The 24,853-nt window shown below is 33.5% G+C and overlaps 1 protein-coding gene across 11 annotated transcripts; it reads right to left on the bottom strand.

Moving 5' to 3' along the window:
- Nucleotides 1-1,152: 1,152 nt before the first annotated feature.
- Nucleotides 1,153-24,151, bottom strand: LOC111427679 (Rab3 interacting molecule). Of its 11 annotated transcripts, XR_011640796.1 has the most exons (18): nt 23,599-24,150; nt 20,520-20,724; nt 19,680-20,014; nt 19,192-19,403; nt 18,922-18,975; nt 16,629-16,756; nt 11,963-12,179; nt 11,730-11,903; nt 10,970-11,260; nt 10,489-10,916; nt 9,838-10,430; nt 8,618-8,835; nt 8,380-8,544; nt 7,558-7,705; nt 4,289-4,503; nt 4,073-4,212; nt 3,595-4,017; nt 1,153-3,408 (listed from the first exon to the last, which is right to left on the bottom strand). XR_011640796.1 is itself a non-coding variant. In XM_071197128.1 (17 exons), the coding sequence occupies exons 1-17, from the start codon at nt 23,724-23,726 to the stop codon at nt 3,406-3,408; spliced, it is 3,849 nt and encodes a 1,282-aa protein (XP_071053229.1). In that variant the 5' UTR covers nt 23,727-24,131; the 3' UTR covers nt 1,153-3,405. The 11 variants fall into 11 exon arrangements, 3 of the variants coding, with proteins under 3 accessions (XP_071053229.1, XP_022918680.2, XP_022918679.2); XR_011640797.1 differs by lacking the exon at nt 18,922-18,975 and having other exon boundaries at nt 23,599-24,147; XR_002707971.2 differs by lacking the exons at nt 16,629-16,756; nt 18,922-18,975 and adding an exon at nt 15,806-16,047 and having other exon boundaries at nt 23,599-24,143.
- Between the last annotated feature and the right edge of the window lie 702 nt (nt 24,152-24,853).

Here is a 24,853-nt window from a genome sequence, read left to right as displayed (position 1 = left end):
AATTTTAATGAATTATTTATGAACAAAATAATTTTGTGGTTTGATTCCAGAGAAAATGGAAATTTACGTTTAAATATATTATTATTTACAACGTAACAATGTAAAGTACTTTGGTTTTTTTGATGAAACACTTTTGATTCATTAAAATATAAATTAATTTTAAACAAATTTTTAAATAACAAATATTAGCGCCCTCTACGGGTAATAACAATTAAATTACAGGAATCTTCAAATATTTTATCAAATAAATTGGCGCACATCCACGACCTAATGCTTAAACGAAGTGGTGAACATTTCATTTAATAGTCACGTAAGATAGGAAGAGATTTAGTACTCCTAAAAATACGGTTTAGTACATATAAAGATGTTTATTTCAAAAAATGTGGAATTTTGACACATATTTAATCGATGTTAAAAGATTTTACAACATCCCGCTAGATGGCGCTACCAATAATGACATTTCAAAAAATAATATAACGTTTTTGAATAAAAAGCTTTGTAGCTCAAAAATTATAAATTCTAGGAAAATATGTTGTAGTTGAATTTTGTTTATAACGAACCAACACAACATTATTTACAAATAATTATAACCCAATTATGATTATAACCAACTTAACAGATTTTAAGTTTGAGACAACTCAAATTTCTTACTTATTTATTATTTATCAATCCATAATCTGGCTGTTACACACATGCTTTTACCTGGACACGCTTTTTTCTAATTATCCTTTGGCACTACCTATTTGGGCTACCTCTCTTAATGCTTAGTTATTAGCTACGTTGCTGTAATGACCCTCTGGTTTCATTAACCAATTTGGGCGTATTATCTATATTTATAGATGGTGTTTACTAAACTCAATGCCACCCATGTGAAGAATGTTGGCTAAGCTTATTAACGTTTTGCGTTATACTACGTAGATTTATAAGATGATATGGTTATTACCTTATTAAACAAGTTTATCAAGATCTACCTAATCATGTCAGTGGATAATCTAATTTGTACTATAATTTCGTAACATTTTACAACATAGTTATCCGATATTCTATATTTATGAGGCGGCGTTAAAGTTTTAAAATTCTGTATGTCTCTATACTGATTTTAGATATTATTTTTCTTAAAGATTTATTAAAATGGTGAAATAACACAAACAATTTCATAGATCATTTATTTATTGTCATGCCCATGGGCTGGGTAAAATGGATACATCAGTCAAAGTGAATGTGTCAGACGGACATAAATGTGGACTATTTCCTCTCGACACCTCCCATTATGATATGCTGTCGTCGTACGGTCAATTTTACAAAGCATACAAGTCATATAAGCGAAAAGGGATGGGGAAATAATGAAGTGCCGCTCTTGCCCAATAACTTACTTTATCAATTTATCTCATTTTCTTAATTAAAAAAAAAAATTAACACTTCATTTCCAACCAGCCCTTTACTTTACAGCGACACATCGTTTTTTTTTATAGTTTCTTTTAATAATTTAACATTTTACCTCGAATTTTGCTGACGAATTTTTGTTTAGGTGTTAATCGTAGAGTAATAATAATAATAATAATTTAATCATAATGATAATTAATAACGAAACGACGGGTTCGTACACGTTTTTATTTTTATTCTTTTTTTTTCAAGGGGTCTTCTTTTATAATGTATTTACACGTGTGATGTTATACTTAAATACTTTTTTTAATTTAATTTTTATTTCTCCACGTTTTCTTTTTTTATTATTTAATTTATTTTTAATAATAATATAGTTATTTCGCGTACAAAATCTAAACTATTGTTTCTTCTTTTTTTTTTTTTTAATGGTAGTCGTAACCTTAGGATTACGAACTCAACTCTGAACTGTATGTTTTCAAGCAAACCCAGGATTTATTCTTTTTTATATTATTTACAGAATTATTTTAATATTTAAAAGGGACGAAATGGCACCGAGCTGATGTCTGAAAAAACTGTCTGATAGAGAGGTTTATACTGGTATCTACACGAATTCGAAAAGTAACTTTCAAATTTTTAACAACTTTTTGTAAGGAAGGATTTTTTTTATATAAATAAAAAGAATTTTTTAAAAAATTTTAAAAATTAAAGTAAATCCTTCATAAAAATAGTTGTTTATACATGAGTACCTAAATTATCTCACCATAATATGTAATTTAGATCGATAACATGAAAAATGAAAGAATGATATATAAGCGAAATAGAAAGATATAAACTAAGCATCACTGCTCTGTAAGAGGTGAGGTGAACAATACCAGATATATTGGAGATAAGGAACCAACTGTATTGTATAATTGTGACCCAATAAAACATGCATTAAGATTTTTATAGATATACTGCGACATATACAGGATGTTACAGAATAACTAATTTTCAGAAATGATTGAGGACACTTAAATAAACATTTTTTATTGATAAATTGTCCTGAACTCAAAGAGGGTTGTCGGGTCATTGATGATGATGAATTAAAATTCAAAAGTATTCATTTTCTCATTATATGGTGAGATAATTTAGTGACACATCACGATTCGTAACTATTTTATTTTCACCTTTCAGTTAAATATTACGCTTTAAGCGAGAAAATGATGGGAAAAAGAGCACGGCCATATCGTAACACCGGTTTTCTTTTTTTATATCACATGCAATTTAACAACTAATATTAATTCATCTCAAATTAGTATTTTTATATGTTACAACAAACGTTCATCATATACATTTTCTTGTTTGAATTTTTTTTGTTGTTCCTGTGGGCCTAAGTACAATACATATAATACAAGTTTCTTTTAGTTCTTTTTTTAATCGTTATTTTCATTAACTTTCGTTTCCATATTTTGTTCTATCTATCTAATGTTTAGATTTATTTTATAGATGGTTTTTTTTCGTTTTTGAAATTTTATTATTTTATTTCAAGTAAAAAAGCGGTTATCAATTCCATTATAAAGCCATTATACGGAAGCAAGTAAAAGTTATCCTCATCCTTTTAAATATTCAGCGATTATTTTTACACACTTCCGTACATACAACGTATTTCATTATAATTTAATAATGGATATGATTCAGTTATGTCTTTATGTGTGCGCATATATCCTAGACGATTTCCTCCTCATTTTATATAATATTTATATTAAGTATTTTTAGCCTCTTATTGAACTAGATTCACACTATCCCATGTTTTTTAACGTCTACAAGTCATAATCTATAATTCTTAAGTACGCACCATTTTGCGATCATTGAAATACTTCGTTTATTTATTTATTTAGCTGTTTCATTCTGGGATATAATCATAAGTATATGGTTCATATTCTAGCTTTTTACAAATGATGATGTAGTTTATGTAACAACCGATGCGATTTCTCCGCTTCAGTCTTTCGTCGTTCTCCTTTTGGACGACCTTTTCTTCATAGTTCACTACAAAAAAAGAATTAATTAATGAACATTGAAATTTAATTAAAACATCTTAAAGAAATCACCAAGATAATTATTATTAGTATCAAATTTAAAAGGATCAAATACGATTATGAAAGATTCGGGATTAAATCATGCGAAAAAAATCACACTGATAAAGCAAAAAAAAATAAAGATACACCGGCGTACCTAAACGACACGGCGGTCAGCGTTCGAAGTCTGCAATATAAGAAATCAGATGATGACAAGTAGCTGAGGGGTGAATAAGGAACCATTTATAACGAAACAAGGCACAAAGAGGGAGTGTGAAAGCGGATTTCGGTTACTTTTTCAAAGCGTTTCACATGACGTTTCTATAAAAAGCTACAATGAGGTGAGATCGTTATCGTAACGGGATAAATCCGGTTATAGTTTAAGGGAATCTAGGCTAGCCATTGAACTCCTGCGTGAAAGGCTGATCGAGGAAGGTCCACTAACCAAGGACGTCGTCCCGAAGAGCTTGTACCATCCGATGACGATGTTGCTTAAGTTTAAATCGTCCAACATAATCTGGGCTACACCCATGAACACTTTTTTACCTTCTATTCGACCGTAATCGCCCCATACTGTCACCTATAAAAAAAATTAATTAAAAAACAACTCCAATAAACACATTTTGGGAAAAAACCTGTAATACACAGCCTTGAAATGGTTCCTTAAATGCTAATTGCTGCTGATAGAGAGGATCTAAAGTACGTCTTGCCATCGATGTTTTCGCTTTTGCTATACACTTTTTTCCATTTACCAAATAAACTTTTACGTAAGGTGCTAAAAATGATAAAAATCGTTATTTATCAAGAAACAATTAATACATAAACATAAAAAATATGAATAATAAATTTACCTGGTAATACTTTAGATCCAGGTCTAGCTTGAAGTCCTCTAGCTCTTATAACTTCAACCTCTAAAAATCCTTTTTGATAGCACAACGACAATTGGATATCTCCTAAAGCAGGAGCACCAAGGACTTGTCTTCCTACCAATTGCCCAGGTCCCAAACCATCGATGAATTCTGCCAATTGACCCCCTTCCCCTGCCAATCTTAATAAGGGAGACCACCTAATTAGTGAATAAGGTATTTAAATCCTTGAGTGAGCTTGAATGTACGAGAACATGTCTGAGAGTTTTTTTTAATTGGATATCATTATTTTCTGATGAAGAATTTAATTGATTAAAACCCCGAATCGTTTAACTACGTTAATTTTAACTTACTCATTCCTTCAAGTATAGAGACTACAACAATGTGAGAAAACTAACAAGAATAGAGTATTTGAAATAATAAACAGAAAATAGTGATATACCACAACATTTAATATCAAAAGGGATCATGTTTTTAATCGAATGAATAGTAATAATAATAATAAATCGGAAATGTATAAGTATACATCGAATGTTACTGAAAAATGAGCGTAGAGCAGACACAGGTACGTACATAGAGAGAAATAGAATAACCGGGCCAATAGCTACTGCTAGGAAATTCCCAAGGTGATCTTACAGAGTTAAGTAAAAAAAATAAAAATAAATTTTAACAAAAAATCGTGTGGAAAAGTGTCACTGAACCGTGTTCATCAACGGTAGTCAAAAACCATGCTTAACAATGGTGATTGTGCGAAAAGCATGCTATTCTTACACATAAATTAGACACACCTTTAAACCTAATTTTATATCATTTTTTTTTAACTTCGAAATCATATTATATCGTAAAAAGGCAAATTATATTTACATCATGCTTAGAGCTATATTTTAATATAAATCATACCAAAAAAAGACTACACACAACACATGTGTATATTAAATTATACCATAAAATAAAAATAGATACATACCAAGATTTTATACGGTCACCATTTGCGTACAAGCCGATATGCAAATAGATTTACCCCAGATATCGGATAAACAACCCAATATCATGTTCAATTTTTAGGAGCGCAACAAAATGTGATTTTCCCAGTCACTTATCTGGCTCGAATATAAGTTATCAAATTTTGCTGCTGCAAAGTGAGATATACCACAAATTTTTATTACGAAATAAATAAAATTTGTGGTCGGTTGTGGCAAGCACTCACTTTAATATACAAAAATAAAACAATACTCACGTAAAAAACACACAATCTTTATAATTAATGTACAGGGCTTTCAGAAATGATTGTAATCCATATACGTAAAAGAAACGCTTTGTAAAACGGCGTCAAGTTGTAGGTAGTGTGATGCCAACCCAACTCTGATACCGACCCTGGTCAATTTTTCAGAGTTTGTTGGAACTTTGCTTAGATTATGTGGTCATTAAATTAGAGACACCTGCTTTCTAAGAAGACATTGATTTGCCTCACCATTAAATGACCAAATTTATCAAGCCTATCAAAATGTATAACTGACCCTATGAGGATGGTATGAAAGGCGATGTCTTAGAAAGAACTTGTCCGCAAGAGAGTGTGCACCCTTACATATATCTAATAGATGGTAATGATTGAGAGATTGGATGCTTTGATCTCAATAAGATTCTGTTCAGATCAGGAATGTGCAGAAAGTGTCTCTTTTTGTTCTTACAGGAAAATCAAGGAGCGTGAAGTGATGTGATTTTGAAAACAACGCGTCTAAATACTGATTAAAATCTAATTCTGTTGTCTTGTTAAGGTTAATTTATTTTAATTCTCATTAAAATGGTGAAGAATTTATTTCTAACTCGATTTACATAAGCAAAAAAAGAAATGTTTTATAATATATTAAGTGAGGAAATCACGCGGGGTTTAATCATTTCTGAAAACATTGCACAAAATTTTCGTACAATGACAGCATGTACAACTAGAGAGAATAAATATAACCAAAATACCATCAATAAAACAAAAAGAAATCAGATTGATTTAATGCAACACGACAGCCAGAGAGCAAGAGAAGAGCACACTTTTCGAAAGATAGGATCAAGATTAAACACAACCAAGTGGATAAAGTATATTATTTTTGTATTATTTTTGAATTGAATTTTGGTTTCGGTTGCGCCCTTTTTTGCAAGTAAATACTTACGATGATCCCTCCGAGCTAGAGATCGAGTTCAAACTTGAAGCTCTTTGACTGGTATCCGAAGATCTCGCAGGAACCACTTCCTGGGACCGTTGAATGTTTGAGGCCGATCTTTTTCTAGTACTGTATCCGCTGTCTAAAGAGTTACAAAACACGTTTTTCACTCGTCAGAAACATTCCGAATATTTTTTTAAAAAATATCTTTTCGTTATCAAAAGAAAATAAATAATAATTTGTACACTGCGTTATTATTTGTTTTGATTTTTTTTTGGAAACCTGTAAATTCCTTTGGTCATCGTGAGAGACATCGTGTTCACTAAAATGCAGCTCTGCCTAAGAACCTAAATCGCAAGAAGCGATCTATATTAATAATAATAATGTTGGTAACAATAATATTAGCTGGTCAATAGTTAATAGTAACAATAATAGCAAGCATAGCCGCTACTAAGAACATAATAAAATAATAATTTACGAAAAGAAAACTACTTTACTTGCCATTAATAAAAATGTATTATAGAAATAATACTAAAAGAAAATCATCTCAGTATAATATGTAATAATTACAAGTAACAGTAAGAACAGCGAAAATAATCGTGTGAAACTGAAAATGTTTCAACTAAAATCGTTGGACATGCAACTTTGTCCCAAAAGAAAATTAATATAAAGGGGTAAAAACTATTTTAGAAGAGCTCTACTGTACCTAATGTACTCTAACTAAGCTCTTAACTGCTTTCATCGAACATTAGATTTCGATAATAATACTTTTGATGAATTTTTCCAACAGAAGAACTTCATATCAACTAAATAACAGAATATATTGTTATATATTATTTCTTATTTTTCCATTTTATTATTTTTTACTAACAATTAAAGCTTATTGTGCAAATATCACATAAAATAGCAGCAATTTATCCTATTTCTTAATTTCATTTTCATCCTATTTTTAATTCTCAAAATTTTTTTGTTACTTATTATTTTTGTGCTCTCTCTATGTACGATATGTGCAGTTGCTCTCTGGATTGGATAAAGGAAATAAGAATTATGGAGATAACTGATGTAATCATGATGTTAAAAATCGTTATAAAATCTTCCAACCTGTCGCCATCAGCAGATAAATCTCCTTCGCTAGATGCTGAAGATCCCTGTTTTGAGAGCCTTACATCTCCCGGTATCACTTCTTCAGATCTATGGACGGTAAACGAAGTTTTTCCTCTCTTTCCGAAACCCATCCGCCTCTTTCGACCTACAGTTTAATTTTAAATGGAGGTAGGATAAATGTGTTCAAAAAGGATTGAGAGCCGCACTTCTTAGTATTTTATTAAATGTGTTTAAATCTGAATAATGAATCAATTTTGTATCGCGATTATCTAACACTACTAAAAAATCACACGAGAGGTAAAATTAGTATACAAAAAATATATAAAGTGTGTCCATAAAGTTATGATGCATTTTTGACCGGTCACAAAAGTAACAAAGCAGGATGGAAGTGTGAAATCTTCACTCTTCAAGTTTCATACTTGTTCAGCTCTGGCCTCCATTTGTTACCCTACACACATCTAAACGATAATCGTTCCACACACAATAAAAATATACAACAACCTAGCGCTGAATTACAACCAAAACTAGAACTAACACTAGACCTAAAACTAGAAACATTCGGGTTTAGCCGTCTTGAAAGACGCACGGCTAAACCCGAATGTTTCTTGTTCTAGGTCTAGTGTTAGTTTTAGTGATAGTACTAGTATATGAAACTAAGAGAGTTTTCCTTTTATTTGGTGGAGATTTCACATTTCTATCTTGCTTTGTTACTTTCCTCTGACCGACCAAAATTGCACCATGACTTTACACACTATATTTATACAAATACATAGAAAGAAAATTTGAGATTAAAACCTGAACCCAAATTTTTCTTCTTACCTGTTGCCGACAGTTGACTTGTAGAACTGCTTTTTTTATTGAGTCCACCAAATTGAATTTGTCTATCTCTATCGCGTTCACGGTGACTATCTTTTCTAGTTGGTTCTTTTTGAGGCACCTCCAATCCGTGCAATTGACCAACGGCTGTATCACTCAAACTACCGTCTAAATACGAGAAATGATTATTAAATTTAATTTAATAAATACAAAAAAAAAAATAAACATCATAATATTTTACCTGCTTTTTCATCAGCTGGAGTTTCATTATTGGACAAACTCCTGGTAAATTGGCCCCTTTTAACACTTCCATCTCTATGTTGTCTATGATACTGATGATGATCCATTTGTTCAGGTTCATGATCTCGCTCCCGTTCTCGTTCCCTATCTCTACTTCTCGTCGATGGATGTCTGTGCGTGGCGTAAGGATATCTATCACTTCCGGTCCCATAATCAGCGCTGTCGATATCAGAAGCGTTTTTACAACTAGCCGAAGAACTAGTAGCGATCGAACTACCAGAATTACTTAACTTAATTCTACCTAATTCTTGAGGGTCATCTTTATTGTTACAATTACTTCGAGACATATACTCATTTCTATCAACGACAGTTTCAATGGAACTTCTTTTTTCTAACAAATTTAAATTACTGGATTTTCTGCGAATATTATTAGGTACATCTGCTTCAACAGGAACTTCAAAACTATTTTGTCTATTTAATAAATAACTATTTGAAAGTCTCCTATTTGAGATGAGATCAGTTTTTACTTTATTAATTATACCTTTAATTACGTTAGGATACCACGGTTCAGAATCATCTTCGAAACTAGAACTACCGTTATGCTTAATTTTGTTAAATTGATTCGATTTTTGACTACAACTAAAGCACTTAGGATTTATAACAGAAATATCACCTTTTGCATTACAAGGTGGTGATGGGTGATTAATAGCAAAAGGAAAAACTAAGTTACATTGATCCAAAATGGAATTTCTTTTGCATTTAAGTTTATAAGAATAAGCGTTATCTATGGGATTACTAAAGTCATTCTTCATTGGATCTTTATATGAATTAGTTCCTTTGATGGCCTTATACAAACTGTGAAAAATAATGTTTTAAAAAATACAAGGTTATTTATCTGTGTCTCAATAAATCGAGGCTGAGTACATAACATTTTTTTTTGAGCTATCCGTTGTAACGTAAACATGTTAACGTTTGGGTTGGATGTTTAGGTACTGCAAATAGAAATAGACACCAATGGCAGAAGAGCAGATACTGCTGGAAATAGTAAATACTGCTGGTTGAAGACTAGACACTAATGGCAAAAGACTAGGAACTGCTGGCAAAAGAGTATATACTGCAGTACCTCCCACAAGTATTTGCAACCGCTAACATGTTAAATAATTGATTTGACTTAATTGAGTAAAAAGATTAATAGTTGTCCAAAAAATGTTTTGTCCTTACCTGACTATTCTTGTATTTCCTCTTGGTCGCTCCGATTGTGTCGAAAAAGCACTGCTCGTCACCGACGCAACCGATTCCATATCACTATCAAAATCAACGAGTGCAGAGGGATCCCTATCGCCTCGATCCGGCGACAGGGCCCTCCTAGTTCTCGAATGAGTTGCCAAATCACTGTCACTAAGCCCACTTAGACGTCTCTCCCAACCTGTTCCGGTCATCCGATACGTTGGCACGTGATATCGTACGCGATGTCGTCCACCTCCGTGGCCACTGTGTCCTCCTCCGTGATGCGAAGGACGTTCGTCGAAGTCTTGTTGCGAAACCCGATCTTGTATAGCACGTGCCAAAGCGTGTGGTACTTGGGGAAGATGACGCTTTTTTGGAGAACCTGTAGGTGTTGCCGTTGCCGATCGCGATTGGAATCTAGTTGAGTAGGAAGAAGAAGGTGGGTATTCTATCCGGACGTCTGGAGGTGATAGAGATCGATGATCCGTTGCTGATCTTCTAGGAGATTTTGAACGTGATCTAGACATGTGCATACTTGGGGATTCACATGGAGCCGCCGAATGAGATCTTTGATTCGCCATTCCACTCTAAAAATCAAAAATAAAAATCATTATAAAATAATCTCTAAGTAATCTTAAATTAAACCTTTCTATAAGCTGTTTGTGAATAACTCGACATAGTTTCCTGGTCCCTTCTAGATCTCCTATCAGATTCTCTTGGTGGACTAGTAGAACTACCAACACTACTCACACTAGCGCCATCAGCTCCTCTTCGCTCTCTTCCACCATCAATTTCGCATTCAGATGGAGTATCAGAATCGGAAAATCTCGAACCGGTGCTTGGAGGAGAAAGATGTTCGCTTGGCGTTAAAGCAACTTCTTCATGTGCACCTAATTGTTTCCACATAGGAACATCTTCAAAAGACCATAATTCCACGACGGTTTCACCGAGGAAATCATTTGGTCCATATCTTTCATAGTCCCAAACGGTTATTTCCAAAGCTCTTTGTTTTAAATCGGCCCGTCTAAGACCTGAGTAAACGAAGGTTTGGTTCCACATTGGTTCAGTTGTACCTAGATTTAAAAGAGTTTAAAAAAAATTTAAAAATGATTTTTTAATTAGTTACCAGCGAGCGTTCTCGTTCTTCTTTTAGATTTTTCCGATCGATCCGGTAAGAGGAATAGTTTGCAATAAGGATTCCGTTGTTGATGTGGCGATCTTGGCATAAGGCCAGATGCGCAAATTATCGTCACTAGCAGTTGTAATGTGGTTGGTTCGAAGACTATTCGTAATTGGACGCGTCCCCCGACACTTGGAGGCATCGTTGGACCGGGTCTTGGTCGTTCAGGACTTCCTGGTGATGTAACTAGAACGTGTGGTCGTTCATAACCTTCCGATTCTACCCATTGGGCTTGACCTAAATAAATATTAAAAAAAATTTTAATACAAATTTTTAACAAAATTCATATTAATTTTGAAGACTTGACTTCTATTTATAAATTTATAAAAGACATAATACAAGGAAGAGTTGTGATTTTACATATTTTTACAAATCATCGTCTCTACACATAAACACTAAAACACTCGGATGATAAAAACAGTTTCGATTAAAATAAAAAAAAAACAGTTGTTGCTCCCAGTATTACACAACGAATCACTGTACATGTAAGTGTTTACAAAAACGTCATCTTAACATCCACACTGCTTACACTCAATACGTATGATGGTCAAGTTCCCGTAGGATTCGTGTAGTGAAGGTGTCGTGCTTTAGTGTTTATGAAAAAGAGAAAACGGTGCTGTGCGTTAATAAAAACGAATATGAACAAGAAAAGATTGTCTTACCAAAGATTGAACTGTTTATTCTTTTTTATTTATTTTTGTCGTACCTCTATGAGCCACAGACTGTCTCCAACTGGCCTGAGCAGCTCTTCTACTTCCCATACTTCTAGATACTATTAATTCGACATTAGCTTCTTGTTTACTTTCGGCAATGATTTCAGCTACCTCTTGGTATCTTTTTCCTTGTAATGACCTACCATTCCATTCAATAACTTCATCGCCTTAAATAAAAAACAAATCAATCTCACAAATTTTATCATATTAAAAAATAATAACTGACCTGCTTTTAGTTGGCCTTCAACATCCGCTATGCTGCCTTTTTTCACTTTTTCAATAATAGCTCCTTTGTAACCATGTTCTAATATTTTACCACCAACTACTTTTAAACCTAGCAGAACAGCACTAGAACCGGTCGCTTCTCTAGATGTACCTTTTCTTAGAATCATATGACCGATCATTCGGGTCCCATCCGCGGATACTTGCCAAGATAACGGATGCTAATTCAAAAAGAGAGATATTACTTAAAATAATATTGGAAAAATATCGTCGAGATGACACTACGAAGGTGATATTGATCAATTAACGTCTCTATTTAATAAACTTAGCTTTAACCATTAAGTAATTCTTGGAAAAATGATTCATTACGAAAACAATCGAATCGTTGGACTGATTTGTGATAAATCACAAACGTGCTTGAAAACATGGGTTATTATTATTCAACGAGTTGAAATTTCAAGGGATTAGTTGTCACGTGAATTATTTCGAGTTATAAACGTGCCAATAATTGTTGTAATTGTAAGTTTATCACGCTATATTAATTTTTATACCATATTGCTAGTTCCAATAAATGTTTCTTATTGTTTGTGTAATAACCTGATTGAGCACCCAACTACCGATGCACTGTTGTGGACAATTTTTACACGAACGTCATGGGATTACGAAGAGCACACCCTAAACACTACTTTGGCCACTTGGAGAAAGAGGTCAGTGGTGAAATGGAGAGATGCTCAAACCCAGAAATTGACCGAATCCTTTCCGACAAACTAGAGGATGCTGTCAAAGAACAACATGCTGGAAGCTAATGACCCTGAAAACGCTGGTTTATAATTCCGATCCTGGGGTTTTTAGCTTGCCCGGGATTCCCTTGATAAATGGGCCAAGGGGAGTTAAACGCAGAGGATTACGCTTTGCTAATATTGCACTTCTCCGATGACGCAGAATGTTAAGTATGTTTAGAGAATGAAGAGAGCATGTTTTATGCTTCCAGTAATCGTGTCAGTTATTCTCAACATTTAATCATTTAGTAGATTTATAATTGTCAAAACATTTTGAATTGAACTTTAACAATAAGCTAAAAGCTCTTATTGCAATAACAAAGAAAACTCACCACCATTTTTAGTTGTAATATCCAACAACATTGAACTACTCTAAAAGCACTCTCTTTGAAAACTAATAAATTATACCTATCCAAAAAATATTCGCGTATAACGTGAGTCAGAAGGCAACTTGCGCACGCACTAACGATCGAGTTACTGGAAATTGCAGATAACATAAATTATTTAAATTAATATTAATATTTGGAGTATTTTAGAATAAACCAATAAAAAAAAGATCGAAACGAAAAACTTGGAATACAAGTTGGAATTAATAAAAAAAAATTAACGGCGGGGTGTAAATTACAAGAGTTAAACTCATGATGTATAACGAAAACAAACCGTGAGCTCGTTTAGTATTTCACTAACTTGCAAACACTATATTTTCAAGTTTAGACAGACGCCGTCGGGTCGTATCTAACCATTTAGCCACAAAAAAAATAAAGCAAAAAGAAAATCTCGAAATGCACCTTCGAAACTGGTTGGGAATCGGATTTACGGTAATAATTTCAAGTTATGTTTTCTGGGACCCACAGCTTGTTCGTCTTATTCGGAAATAATTTTACCGTTGTTTGACTGCAGTAATAAATTACGGGGCGCCACATCGCATCGGCAAGTCGCAACTGCCAAAACGGCGCTACGCCCCTCTTGGGAATCGGCCAAATGGCATGTGTACGAGATACATTGTCTACAAGAAAAATCAACACAAAAACGTTTGTGCCTCTTTGGCTGCCCTATTTATACCGCCTCGCATTTTCTACAATGGACAAGATACGATGAGATGAACCGGCCAAGAATTAACGCCGCAGAAACGATTGTTTTGTTCCTTTTGATTTCTTTCGATTTCAATGCGGGGAAATCCAACCGATTTTTTTCACGAAATTTTCCAGTTGTGATATATTACAAGACGTTAACCCACCAATCATAGCTCTGCGAACATGATTTTTTACAAGATAAATGAAAGGAATGCACGCAACCGATTAAGAAAAGATCAACACAAAACGCTTTTTTAAAAAATGTGCTAAGCCATGCTTATGCATTAATACTTTAAGCAATAGATATAATAAATAGAAAGATGCACATAAAAACATGCAAATTATTTATAATTAGATCAATTTTAAAACTAAATACAATTTTACTTTTGTACGAATTAAGTTTATGATAAAATGAAGTAAAATTGTATAAAAACTAATTATAGGTATATAATTACTCTTCTTATATCTACCGAAAATAAAATTATCCCTTTTAAAATGTTATTGGCTTTATAAAATCAAAGAAAGTAAGGGATAATTTGTTCAAAATGTCTTGGGAGTTTCTTAAAAAAAAATACAGAAACTTCAAGCGCTCTAATCCAATTAGTACATTTAAGAAACTTTTATGAACGGTAATTCGTTTATTAGCCATGACAGATCAATGTGAAAATAAAGCTATTTCTTCTAAAAGTTTTTCTATAAAGTATTTCAAAAGTGGTGTACCAATAAAGATCGTATACTGAAAATTTTATTTTAAAAGCTGAAGGTTTAGGATCATCGCTTCCATTAGAGTTCGTCGACCGCAAGGCAAACTATGGTCAATACGCTCCTTATACAATTATATTTGTGGTACGATGAGATTCCATGATAGTGCCAACTCTCCATAATTCTGATTCGGATGCTTGATCTCCTAGCACGCTATCGAAACAAGCCGAAAATCTTAGAAAATCACTGTATTCTGATAACGATTAACGAGGCTCATCTTAATAATATGTATATGTTATATACACACATATAATATATATTAATAATATATATAATGAACCTCGGCTCTTTGCAAAGATGTAAAAGGAACAATATCGCCCCACATCGCCGAGGTCGATTGCGGGCGAGGCGCTGGATTTGATATGTCAACATAAAATCGTTAGCTTTGGAGGATTCTAGCACCTCGTTCGTCAGCGACCTCAGCAATTTGAGGTCAAGTGTTTACTTTGTATTTTTATCAAAATGTATAAGAAACGATTTCTCCTCACATCGCCGAGGTCGCTTGCGGGCGAGGCGCTAGATTTGATGTATTAACACGAAATACGCAGTTCTGGGGGATTGTAGCGCCTCGCTCGGATTATATTTAGGAGTATCAGTTAATAACGTAGCTATTGAGTCAATCAATCTGGCTGCTTCTAAACACATTTTAACTAATTCGGTAAAGAACATAATAGATGAACATTTATGAATTCACTGCCTAATTTCTCGAAAAGTCTATATGACAAAAAAAAAATAAGTTATGAGTAAGTGAAAGGAAAATATTCCAGAAAGGTTTTAGTGTAAAATCAGTTATTCTATTCAGAATCGTTTGGCACACTACTTTTGATATATCCCATATACTTTTTCTTCTTCTTAAAAAAATATAAATTTTAATTCTAAACGATATCTAAAGCTAATATTCACAATGGGAATGGATTCACTACTCTATTAATCGACATTTTGGAATTTACTCTTCTATTTTTCTTAACCCTTTAACGCACTTTTTTTATGAATTTGTTAAGAAATAATAATTTGGTGCAATAAGTACGTTAAAGAGTTACGTTGTTTTACACCAAAAATCTTTTATGTCTTGCTTGATTTTATTAATATAAAGATTTTATTAATTATAACATAGAATTTTCTAATATAAAACAACGTTTATCATCTATACAATTAGTTATTAATTTTTGTAACTAATTGTATAAAAAAGTTAATTTCTTTATCAAAATGACTCTAAATTCACTTCTTTGACACCTTTGGCATGTCGCCTCGTGTCGAATCCTCGCTAGACGTGAAAGTAGAAGATGTATCAATTCCAGAATCCCGATGACTATCCTGCGAACCCTGTCTATCCCATGCCTCGTGTTGATCGAAACGAACCGTTTTCTTTCTTCTCTCGGTGAAACATCGGTTGTCAGCTGTAACATCTTGTAGGGGACGATGTTGTTGAGGTGCCATGATGTAATGGCTCAACGGTGGCCAATCTCCATTACCCCCTAAACATTTTTCGTTATCTTACGTGTAATCTGAACTTACCAGTAGTATTTATAATTTTAATTAAGTAATAATTACTTTTTTTTATTTTTAATTTTCTACTCGATTTTTGACCCATTTGATTTAATTTCACTGAAAAGGAATTCTTTTAAATATTATGAGATGAATAATACAATGAAATTAAATTGATGAATGATGAACAAAAATGAGAAAGAACTTTATAGACCAGAAAACACACAAAAATAATTAAAATTAATAACTTGAAAGAAACGTTTTGTATGTTCAATAAAATGATTTTATCTTATTTTTGGTTAAATTTATTACGTTTTTATTGAACACACTAGATCTAGCACAAAAAGTAACAAAAACGAATGATAGATAGAGAGAGAGACCATCGTAGCAACAACGAGTTCCGATCATCTCTGCTGGTAGACGATAGCGAGTCTCTTCGCAAGATACGAATGTAATGCAAGAGGAAAACTTGTGTGCAAGCCGCGTGTAAATTCACCATGCAGACAACATAGACCAATTCTGCAAAAAAAGGTAGAGAGAGAGAAAAGGGGATCTCTGGACGTGCGCTCACCGCAAGAAATTTTTTGATTTTCTCATCTAAAATCGCCTGCCTGGTTAGTCTCTCTGACAGTTTCTTGTTTTCTTTTTCGTAAGCAACGTCCGCTTCCGTGGTAGGTCCACACGTTACTCTACTTACGTCTGTGTGGCCGCAACATCGTGTCAAATACATAAGAAATGATGTTAGTTTATCACTTTTGTAACAGACATACGCGAGGTATTTTTAAAATCTTTTTACCAACATAAATAAGATGTTAAAACCGAAACTATTTTTTAAGATGATTTCGTTCAAATTTAACCGACAAAGGATTTATAATAATAATGGTGTTGGATTACATCTATAATACCATTTGTTTCGATTTATTTGAAAAATATACGGCTTCAATCTTCAATAAGATACCGCAACACCAAGAAATATTTTTTGTATCTAAACTATATCATTCTCAATCAAAATATACATACATACATATGAGAGATTCTTCATTCATTAATGAGAGATTCTTAAAAGAAGGCCAAAGCTGTAACATCGCAGTCTTGATATATAAATAACTATTATCCTCATATTATAATCCTTTAACTATTATCTAAAAGAAGAGATTGTAACACTTCTGCCTCAGCCGCAAGCGACCCAAAAATACGGATTTTAATGGTAATGATATGATATATATGTTAAATTGTTGCTTGAAGATTGTAGTTTATGATATGATATAAAAATTATATATTAATATTAATAAAATTTCTAAAAAAAAATTATTAAAGAAGATGCTGTCAAATTTACGAATATAAAATGTTCGAAAAAGCATATCATCTGTATTTTTAATGTTAATGATTTGATATATATGTTAAATTGAAGCTTGAAGTTTGTAAATTATGATATGATATAAAAACTATATGATGATATTAATAAAATTGCGAGATAATAATTATTAAAGAAAATGCTGTAAAATTTGCAAATATAAAATTATATAAAAATTTCAAAAAATCATATCCGTATTTTTAATGGTAATGATATGATATATGTGTTAAATTGAAGCTTAAAGATTTTAGTTTATGACATGATATAAAAACGATATGATGATATTAATAAAATTTCCAGATAATGATTACTAAAGAAAATGCTGTAAAATTTACAAATATAAAATAACATCAAATTTCAAAAAATCATATTATCTGTATTTTTAATTATTGTCATATGATATATATGTTAAATTAAAGCTTAAATACTCTAGTTTATGATGCGATATAAAAACTATATCATAATATTAATAAAATTTCCAGAAAAAAGATATTAAAGAAAACACTTCCAAATTTGCAAATATAAAATGACTTCAAATTTTTAAAAAATTATATCATCTGTATTTTTAATGATAATGATATGATGTATATGTTAAATTGGAGCTTAAAGATTGTAGTTTATGACATGATATAATAACTATACGATAATATTAATAAAATTTCCAGACAAAAATGATTAAAGAGGAAACTGTAAAATTTATGAATATGACATATTAAATTTTCAAAAAATCATATCATCTGTATTTTTAAAGGTAATGATATGATTTTTATGTTAAATTGAAGCTTAAAGATTCTAGTTTATGACATGATTTGTTACAACATCGCGGATTTAGTATATAAACAACTATTATCGTTAAATATACGAACATATTATTAATGAGAGATTCAGACTTACAAGAAGACAATGTAGTACTTCTGCCTCGGCCGCAAGCGACTTCGGCTAAAAGATACAACATCGCGGTCTTGGTATATAAATACTTATTATTGTCAAATATATATAACGAATAAGTGGTTTAGACCTAAAAGAAGAAATTGATTGCGATGAAATCGATTGCGGCCGAGGCAGAAGAAATACTTCTACCTCGGCCACAATCGACCTCGGCTAAAAGCTACAACATTGCAGATTTGGTATATAAATAACTACCAAAGAAGTTTCTGGGTAATTAATTTTTACTTGAAAATAAACCAACATTATCCCTTCATAAAAAAAGCTGACGCGTAACAATTTTCGTAACGACCATCAAACGGCCTTCACCTAACAAGTTCTTTTATCCCGTCGACACTCGTGACATAGATGTTTGCTCAGTACTTTTGTATCTCCATCTCCCTACAGTCTACGCATTGTGCAACCCTCGGACTCATCTAAATAATAAATTACCACCCCATTTCCCAGCGATTTTCGTTTAACATCCCCAAGGTTACCAAAATAAAAATCAACACTTTTTTATTAATATAAAACCAAATGCGAGATCAATTAATTTCGGTTTTAACATCTTTATTGATAAAAATACCGTCGGAAATCAAAGAGATTTTTGAGAGACAGACACACACACTTAATTTTTTCCCTGCAAAAAAATAATAGGTGAATAAAGGAATGATGAACGGAATGAACATGGGAGCAACAACGTTTCGTTATTACGATAGAGAACGCGTATCATCTTCGCGACGGCGACGGTGGTATCGGCGACGAAAGCTCACCGGAAACTGAGCAGACGACGACGACGTCGCTTCGGAAATACGTATGTTTGAACGCATCACACCTTAACTCTCTACGGACTCACCCTTTTCGCTGTCTCTCTCGTCGCTGCCGTATTCGGGCGTCGATTTTAGATCCTCCTCCGACGATGAAAAGGATGCTTGCAGTTGGGGATGAGATGGGTGGTGATGTTTTTTTGCTGACGCGATCCTTTTCTTTTTATTGGCACTACCCATACTGGATACACCTCTTTGAGGTATATCCATTGGTGAGGGTTCTGGTTCAGGATCTGGATATCTAAAATTATTAATAAAAAAAATATCATAGACATAGGAAATTAATCAAAAAGATTTAATTTTATATTGATTAAGACGCAAGGCTAAACCTAAAACTTTCTAGTAGAGCGTATGGTGTTGAATAACAACTAAAACTAAAACTAACAGTTGCACTATCATTACAACTAACACTAGAGATAGAAACATGTTAAAACATGTAGAAACACTGATTAACATATTAATGTTTCTTGTTTGATTAATAATGAATATTATTATATAAATTGATTTTATTTTTTACCTTCTAGGTACGAGATGTGGATGAGTTCGCATAAGACCCTCAATCTCGCCCTGATAAAATCTTGGATCATCTTCGTTGTACCCGCACGGAGGATTAGCCGATTCTTGCTCCGAATATTGCCTTCTAAGGGCACTTCCGGAGCGCTGAAGAGGTTGGTTTTCCTTTTCGGCCGCCGAATGCGCCCTTTCCAGTTTCGGTCGTTTATCAAATGGTGGAATCTGTTGCGGTTGTTGAGGTATTTCCGTTTCGACCAAATTTATTCCACCGCTCATCCATTGACCGGTTTTACTCAACAATTCTTGTTTTTTTCGACAAAGAATACAAACCCACACAACCTATAATCAAAAAAAATCGGTAGGTTTTTAGGTTTGTTAAAACCCCGGCGCCTCCACCTTTTTTTAATTGAAATAAAAGTATGATTAAAATATCTATAGGTTTGAAAGAATTCGTATACAGCCTAAAGGCTTTTCTGTAGGTGAATTTAAAGTGTAAATTTCGGCCGAGGGCGCTGATGCCGTTACAGAATCGATATGGTGCGTCACATCCGGTTCCGTGACGTCAGAACTCCCACGCTTCACTCTACCACGGCGCCAACAATGGGCCGCCCACGTTACCATCTAGACCCGAACGTAGTCAATGGTTTGCCTCCGAGAATGATCCCGTGACTACATAAGAATAGTTTCCGGAATGTACTAGAACATCTTTTAGGAATTAGAATCCTCCCAGATTCTCAAACCATTATTGATTACAAGATTACAATTAATTAAAAATGTTTGAATTGAAAAACAAAATTTAAAACAACTTCAAATTTAAAATCCTATTTGAAATAGTTTCACATACCTTATTGGACCTAAGCGTGACCTTTCCACCGCACCTGGCACAGCATCGAATCGAACAGTAGTTGCATATGTGTCCGATTCCATCCGCGAACTTCGTCTTGAGACATATGTGGCACGTGGCGTCCAGTTCGATGCCGGCCTTCTTGTGCTGCTCGCTCCTAGACCTTATCGTGTCTTCCAGTATCTGAACTTCGTCGGCCTTTCGTCTGAAACAAAGACCATATTGTCCGTTAACGACACGGAGGAGGACGTTTAATTTTGGATGGTCTAAGTAGAGAATCGTGACTCCCAACTCCTTCCTTCGTCTTCACCACTCCTTATCGGGATCGCCCCATTATCGCCTCTAGCAAATGACGTACGACGCTTTGATCTCTCTTCGGCGATAACTCACGGCGATTGTCATGAATAATGGCGTGAATGGCGAAAAGAGCCCTTTTAGGAAAACGACCCTTGAATCGCTAATAGGGATTATCAAAATCTCTCAATTTAAATCTCCCCAACAAAAAGAAAAAAAAAAAGAAATGCTTATATTTCTACTTGGAATGTTTAATTATTTTAAAACTGATTTGTAATACAGAAAGTCGTAGGCGTACCGTTTTAATTAAATGGAAATTTATTAAGCGAAAATTGTTTGTGGAGTCACCCACGCGTGTATCCCGGGAAAATAGGCACGGGTCTTCCGATGGGAACATACCTGCTGCAGAATCGATGAATCGCATCGTGGACAAAGGGCAAAGATCAACGGCTTCACGGTTTTCGAGAAATGGCCACTGGTTGATGGATACGATAAATGAAAGTTTTCCCGGAAATAGGAATATAAATTTTCCTTTACACGTTTATTCATGTTCAGAAACCACGCATAAATTAAAAATAGAATCGTGATAAATACAATACTGGGTGGAACTTAATACACATAATTAAATTAACAATATCCCTAATTTAAATGTAATTTTACACTTGTCAAATTGTTGTAAGTTGGTAACCATTGGTAAGATTAACAGGAAATTTAATTATAATAAATCATGTTTTCAAATCAACTTTTCGATTCTAAAATTACACTTATATAATTTTAATTTGGTATCAAATTGTTTATTTTCATTAATTTGTATTCAATTCAAATTTCAGTAATTTGTAGTAAAAATCAGAAAAGTACATAAATAACACCAACCGAAACCCTAAAAATTTGACTTTGACAGGAATAGAAAAAAAAATAACCTCTAAAAGTTGATATTCTTTTTAAATTAAATAAGAGGGAATTAAACTAAAATTAGTTTAAGTAGTTACGTACCAGGTACGGTTATACGAAGAAACTTCAAACTGACTTGGTCCATACACAAAGGGCTATTTAATGTAAATAGATTAAGTAATGTTTCAAAAGACATTAGAGCAAACGCTTCAGGGACTCGAGGATGTTGCAAATTATGTTGTTGATATAATTATTGCGGGTAGTATAAGAGAAAAACGATTTTACGAGTGAAGCAGAAAGTACACGAAGATTACACAGCATCATTTAGAATGGCGAAAACAGATTATAACTTTTCAAGATGCAAACATAAACGCTTATATTTATAAAGTTTGATGTTATAACAGAGAAGAATGTACGATTTCCGCTGGTCCAGGTAGCTGAAGTTGTAGTCTCACGATAATGAAGATACTTTTACTCTGAATCAAGAGATTGGTTTTGTCTTCCTTGCTCCTTAACCCAATCTTACTTCTTGTGGTTTCGTGCTTTGCAAAAGTTTCCTTGACTTTCAAGGATGTTAAAGTCATCTGCATATTCCAACATTTGGACGGATTTGTTCATCAAGGTTGCATTTAGATGGACTCCGGTTCTTCTTATAATATATTCCAGCGTATTCCAGTAACTCGGCATGTGCTGTGTAATATTGTGTATTTGAGCAGCCTCACTAATTTAGATGGTGCATTGACGCTGTAGTAAGCTTGTTTGAAGTCTATAAATAGCTGATGGATATTAAACTCTCAGAACTTTTAGTATAGTTGTCTGGTGATAAAGAACATAACAGTGTCTTGGAACGAGTAGCTCCAATATGACAAATTTGATCCTTGATGTTATTACTTAATTGAATGCTTTTGGCGGACAACATGGTAATACATAGCAAAATGACAATGATATAGTCTTCCTTTAATTAGCTGCTTCATTCACTAAACACTGCGGCTGTTGGTCTAATCGCCTACAACATGAAAATATCCACGTGGCATGGAATTAAGCAGAAACTTTAATTAGAGTATGAATCGCACCAATAATGTCAGAAACAAATAATTGTTAGCCGAAACGATATGAATCGAAATATCACCTATTCATTCATAGATACGATTCTTTAAGTATCATAAGGAGAATTTAATAGCAATTACAAAGACTATTATACAACACTAATTTAAATAAGAGATGGGATTATTAATTGATGTGTCAAAGCTTAATTGATATGATTGTGCGTACTCAATATATATCTTAAACATGATATTACAGAAATCTAACTTTTAATGTAACTACATAAACGTTGTTGTTATCGCATCTATTTGTGAATATATAAGATGATGGGTCTATATCAAGAATCCTTAAATTTTTAGAGATGCGCTTGATACATTCAATATGTGAAGCTATAATTTAGAATCAATTGGAGTCGGTGTTATCAAAAAATATGTTGGTTAATTTATCAAGTTGGTTCTTTTTGAGTCTCCTACTATCTGCAATGTTCATAACAAATCAAAATATGGATTACTTATTGTATATTTAATAGAATCTTTTTTATTAAGTCTAAATCGATCAATATGGGTAGAAGGATTTAAAAATATATGAAAGACCGTCCAATACTCAATTCTCATCTAATTGAAACCGACACTGACATTATCCGCGACCAGCACACTAACGGCGACCGTACCATATCGATTTCGCATCTGTAAACCTCCGTCTAAAAATAAACAGAATTTGACCGAGTAAAGACGACGAGGAACAGTCGACATTTCAGATGGAAATATTGTTTAATACGGAAAAAATAATTTATATTCTCAATTTAAATTTTTTAAATATTTAAACATAAAACAAGAACTTTGTATTTTACCTCATAATTTCCTGTTCTCGTTCCTCCTCCTGTCGTTGACGCATCATCACCGATTCAATGATGGCCCTCTCCTCAGGAGTAAGGTGAGACAGATCGGGCCCCTCCTCCATTTTGTCCAGCAACAACATCGGCAACTCTTAAAAGAAAAATTTTCGCAACCGACGACTTATTCTACGTATCGCAACACCTCGGCATCCGCCACCACCGGATGAGGATCTCGTCCATCTTTGGAATCCCGAATCAGTTCCACTTTTCGCGATACGAGACGAGAAAAAAAATCAGTCTCAATCCCCCGGATTCGCGAACTAAATCTTAAAACGACCAGTTTCTTGGACGCGGTTTTCCGTTCGTTCGTTCGCGTTTAGTTCTTGCGGTGGACGCCGAACGTCGGCCAAATATCACAGTTTGCCGTATTCCATTCATACGCTGTTAATAAATAATAGGATGAGTCGAGATCGGCCAATCGGAGTCGTGGTACTCCGGTTGCGTCACGGAACGTCAAGTATTGATCTCAAAAGCTTTTCCGGGCAAGCGCTTCATGAGTTGGACTTTAATATGCAGCGCCATCTTTGCGGCGACGCTGTTGTACTAAGGAAGGACGCCCACACTTTTTTATCTTTCTCGTAGGGTATACAGAAATCCGGGGATATAACCTTTAACACCCACGTGGGTAACACCTATGATAAATAAACACCTACAGAGCTTTGATAAATAATTAATATTCAAACAAGAAATTAATTATGTTTTCTTTATGAAATTTTTTTTAAATATATTGAAGTTTATTTTGAAACATTTTCATTCATTATTTTAAAGATTTAAATTATTATTTGAAGAGAAAAAACAAAGAAAGCTGTTTATCACTGATATAGATTGTCTCACGATACACAAACCTCCTGAAGCATAACACAACTAAATACATCGACCAGAGGAGTTTGGTTACAGATGATCAAAAATAGTCTGCAATACCGATGAATATAACACCAGTGGCAATGAATGGGGGAAAGTGCAAAAGAATATATTTACCTAGAACACACCATACCATGAGGATGGGTAAAGAAAATCAGACAGCTGAGATAATGTGCAGAATACAAGTGACATAGGCAAAAAATAGTACATACTGAGAAAAGGAGACTGATAACTTATGCCTACTACCAGAGAGGAAAAAATCATGGTAACATATGAAAGCGTTTTTCATCTAGAAGCTGCTGGCTGAAGAGCGAGATATAAGCAAATTCTACATCAGTGTGCTATAGAA

The sequence above is a fragment of the Onthophagus taurus genome, chromosome 6 (assembly GCF_036711975.1).
Source record: "Onthophagus taurus isolate NC chromosome 6, IU_Otau_3.0, whole genome shotgun sequence".
Lineage (NCBI taxonomy): Eukaryota > Metazoa > Arthropoda > Insecta > Coleoptera > Scarabaeidae > Onthophagus > Onthophagus taurus.
This window is presented reverse-complemented; position numbering and strand designations above follow the sequence as displayed.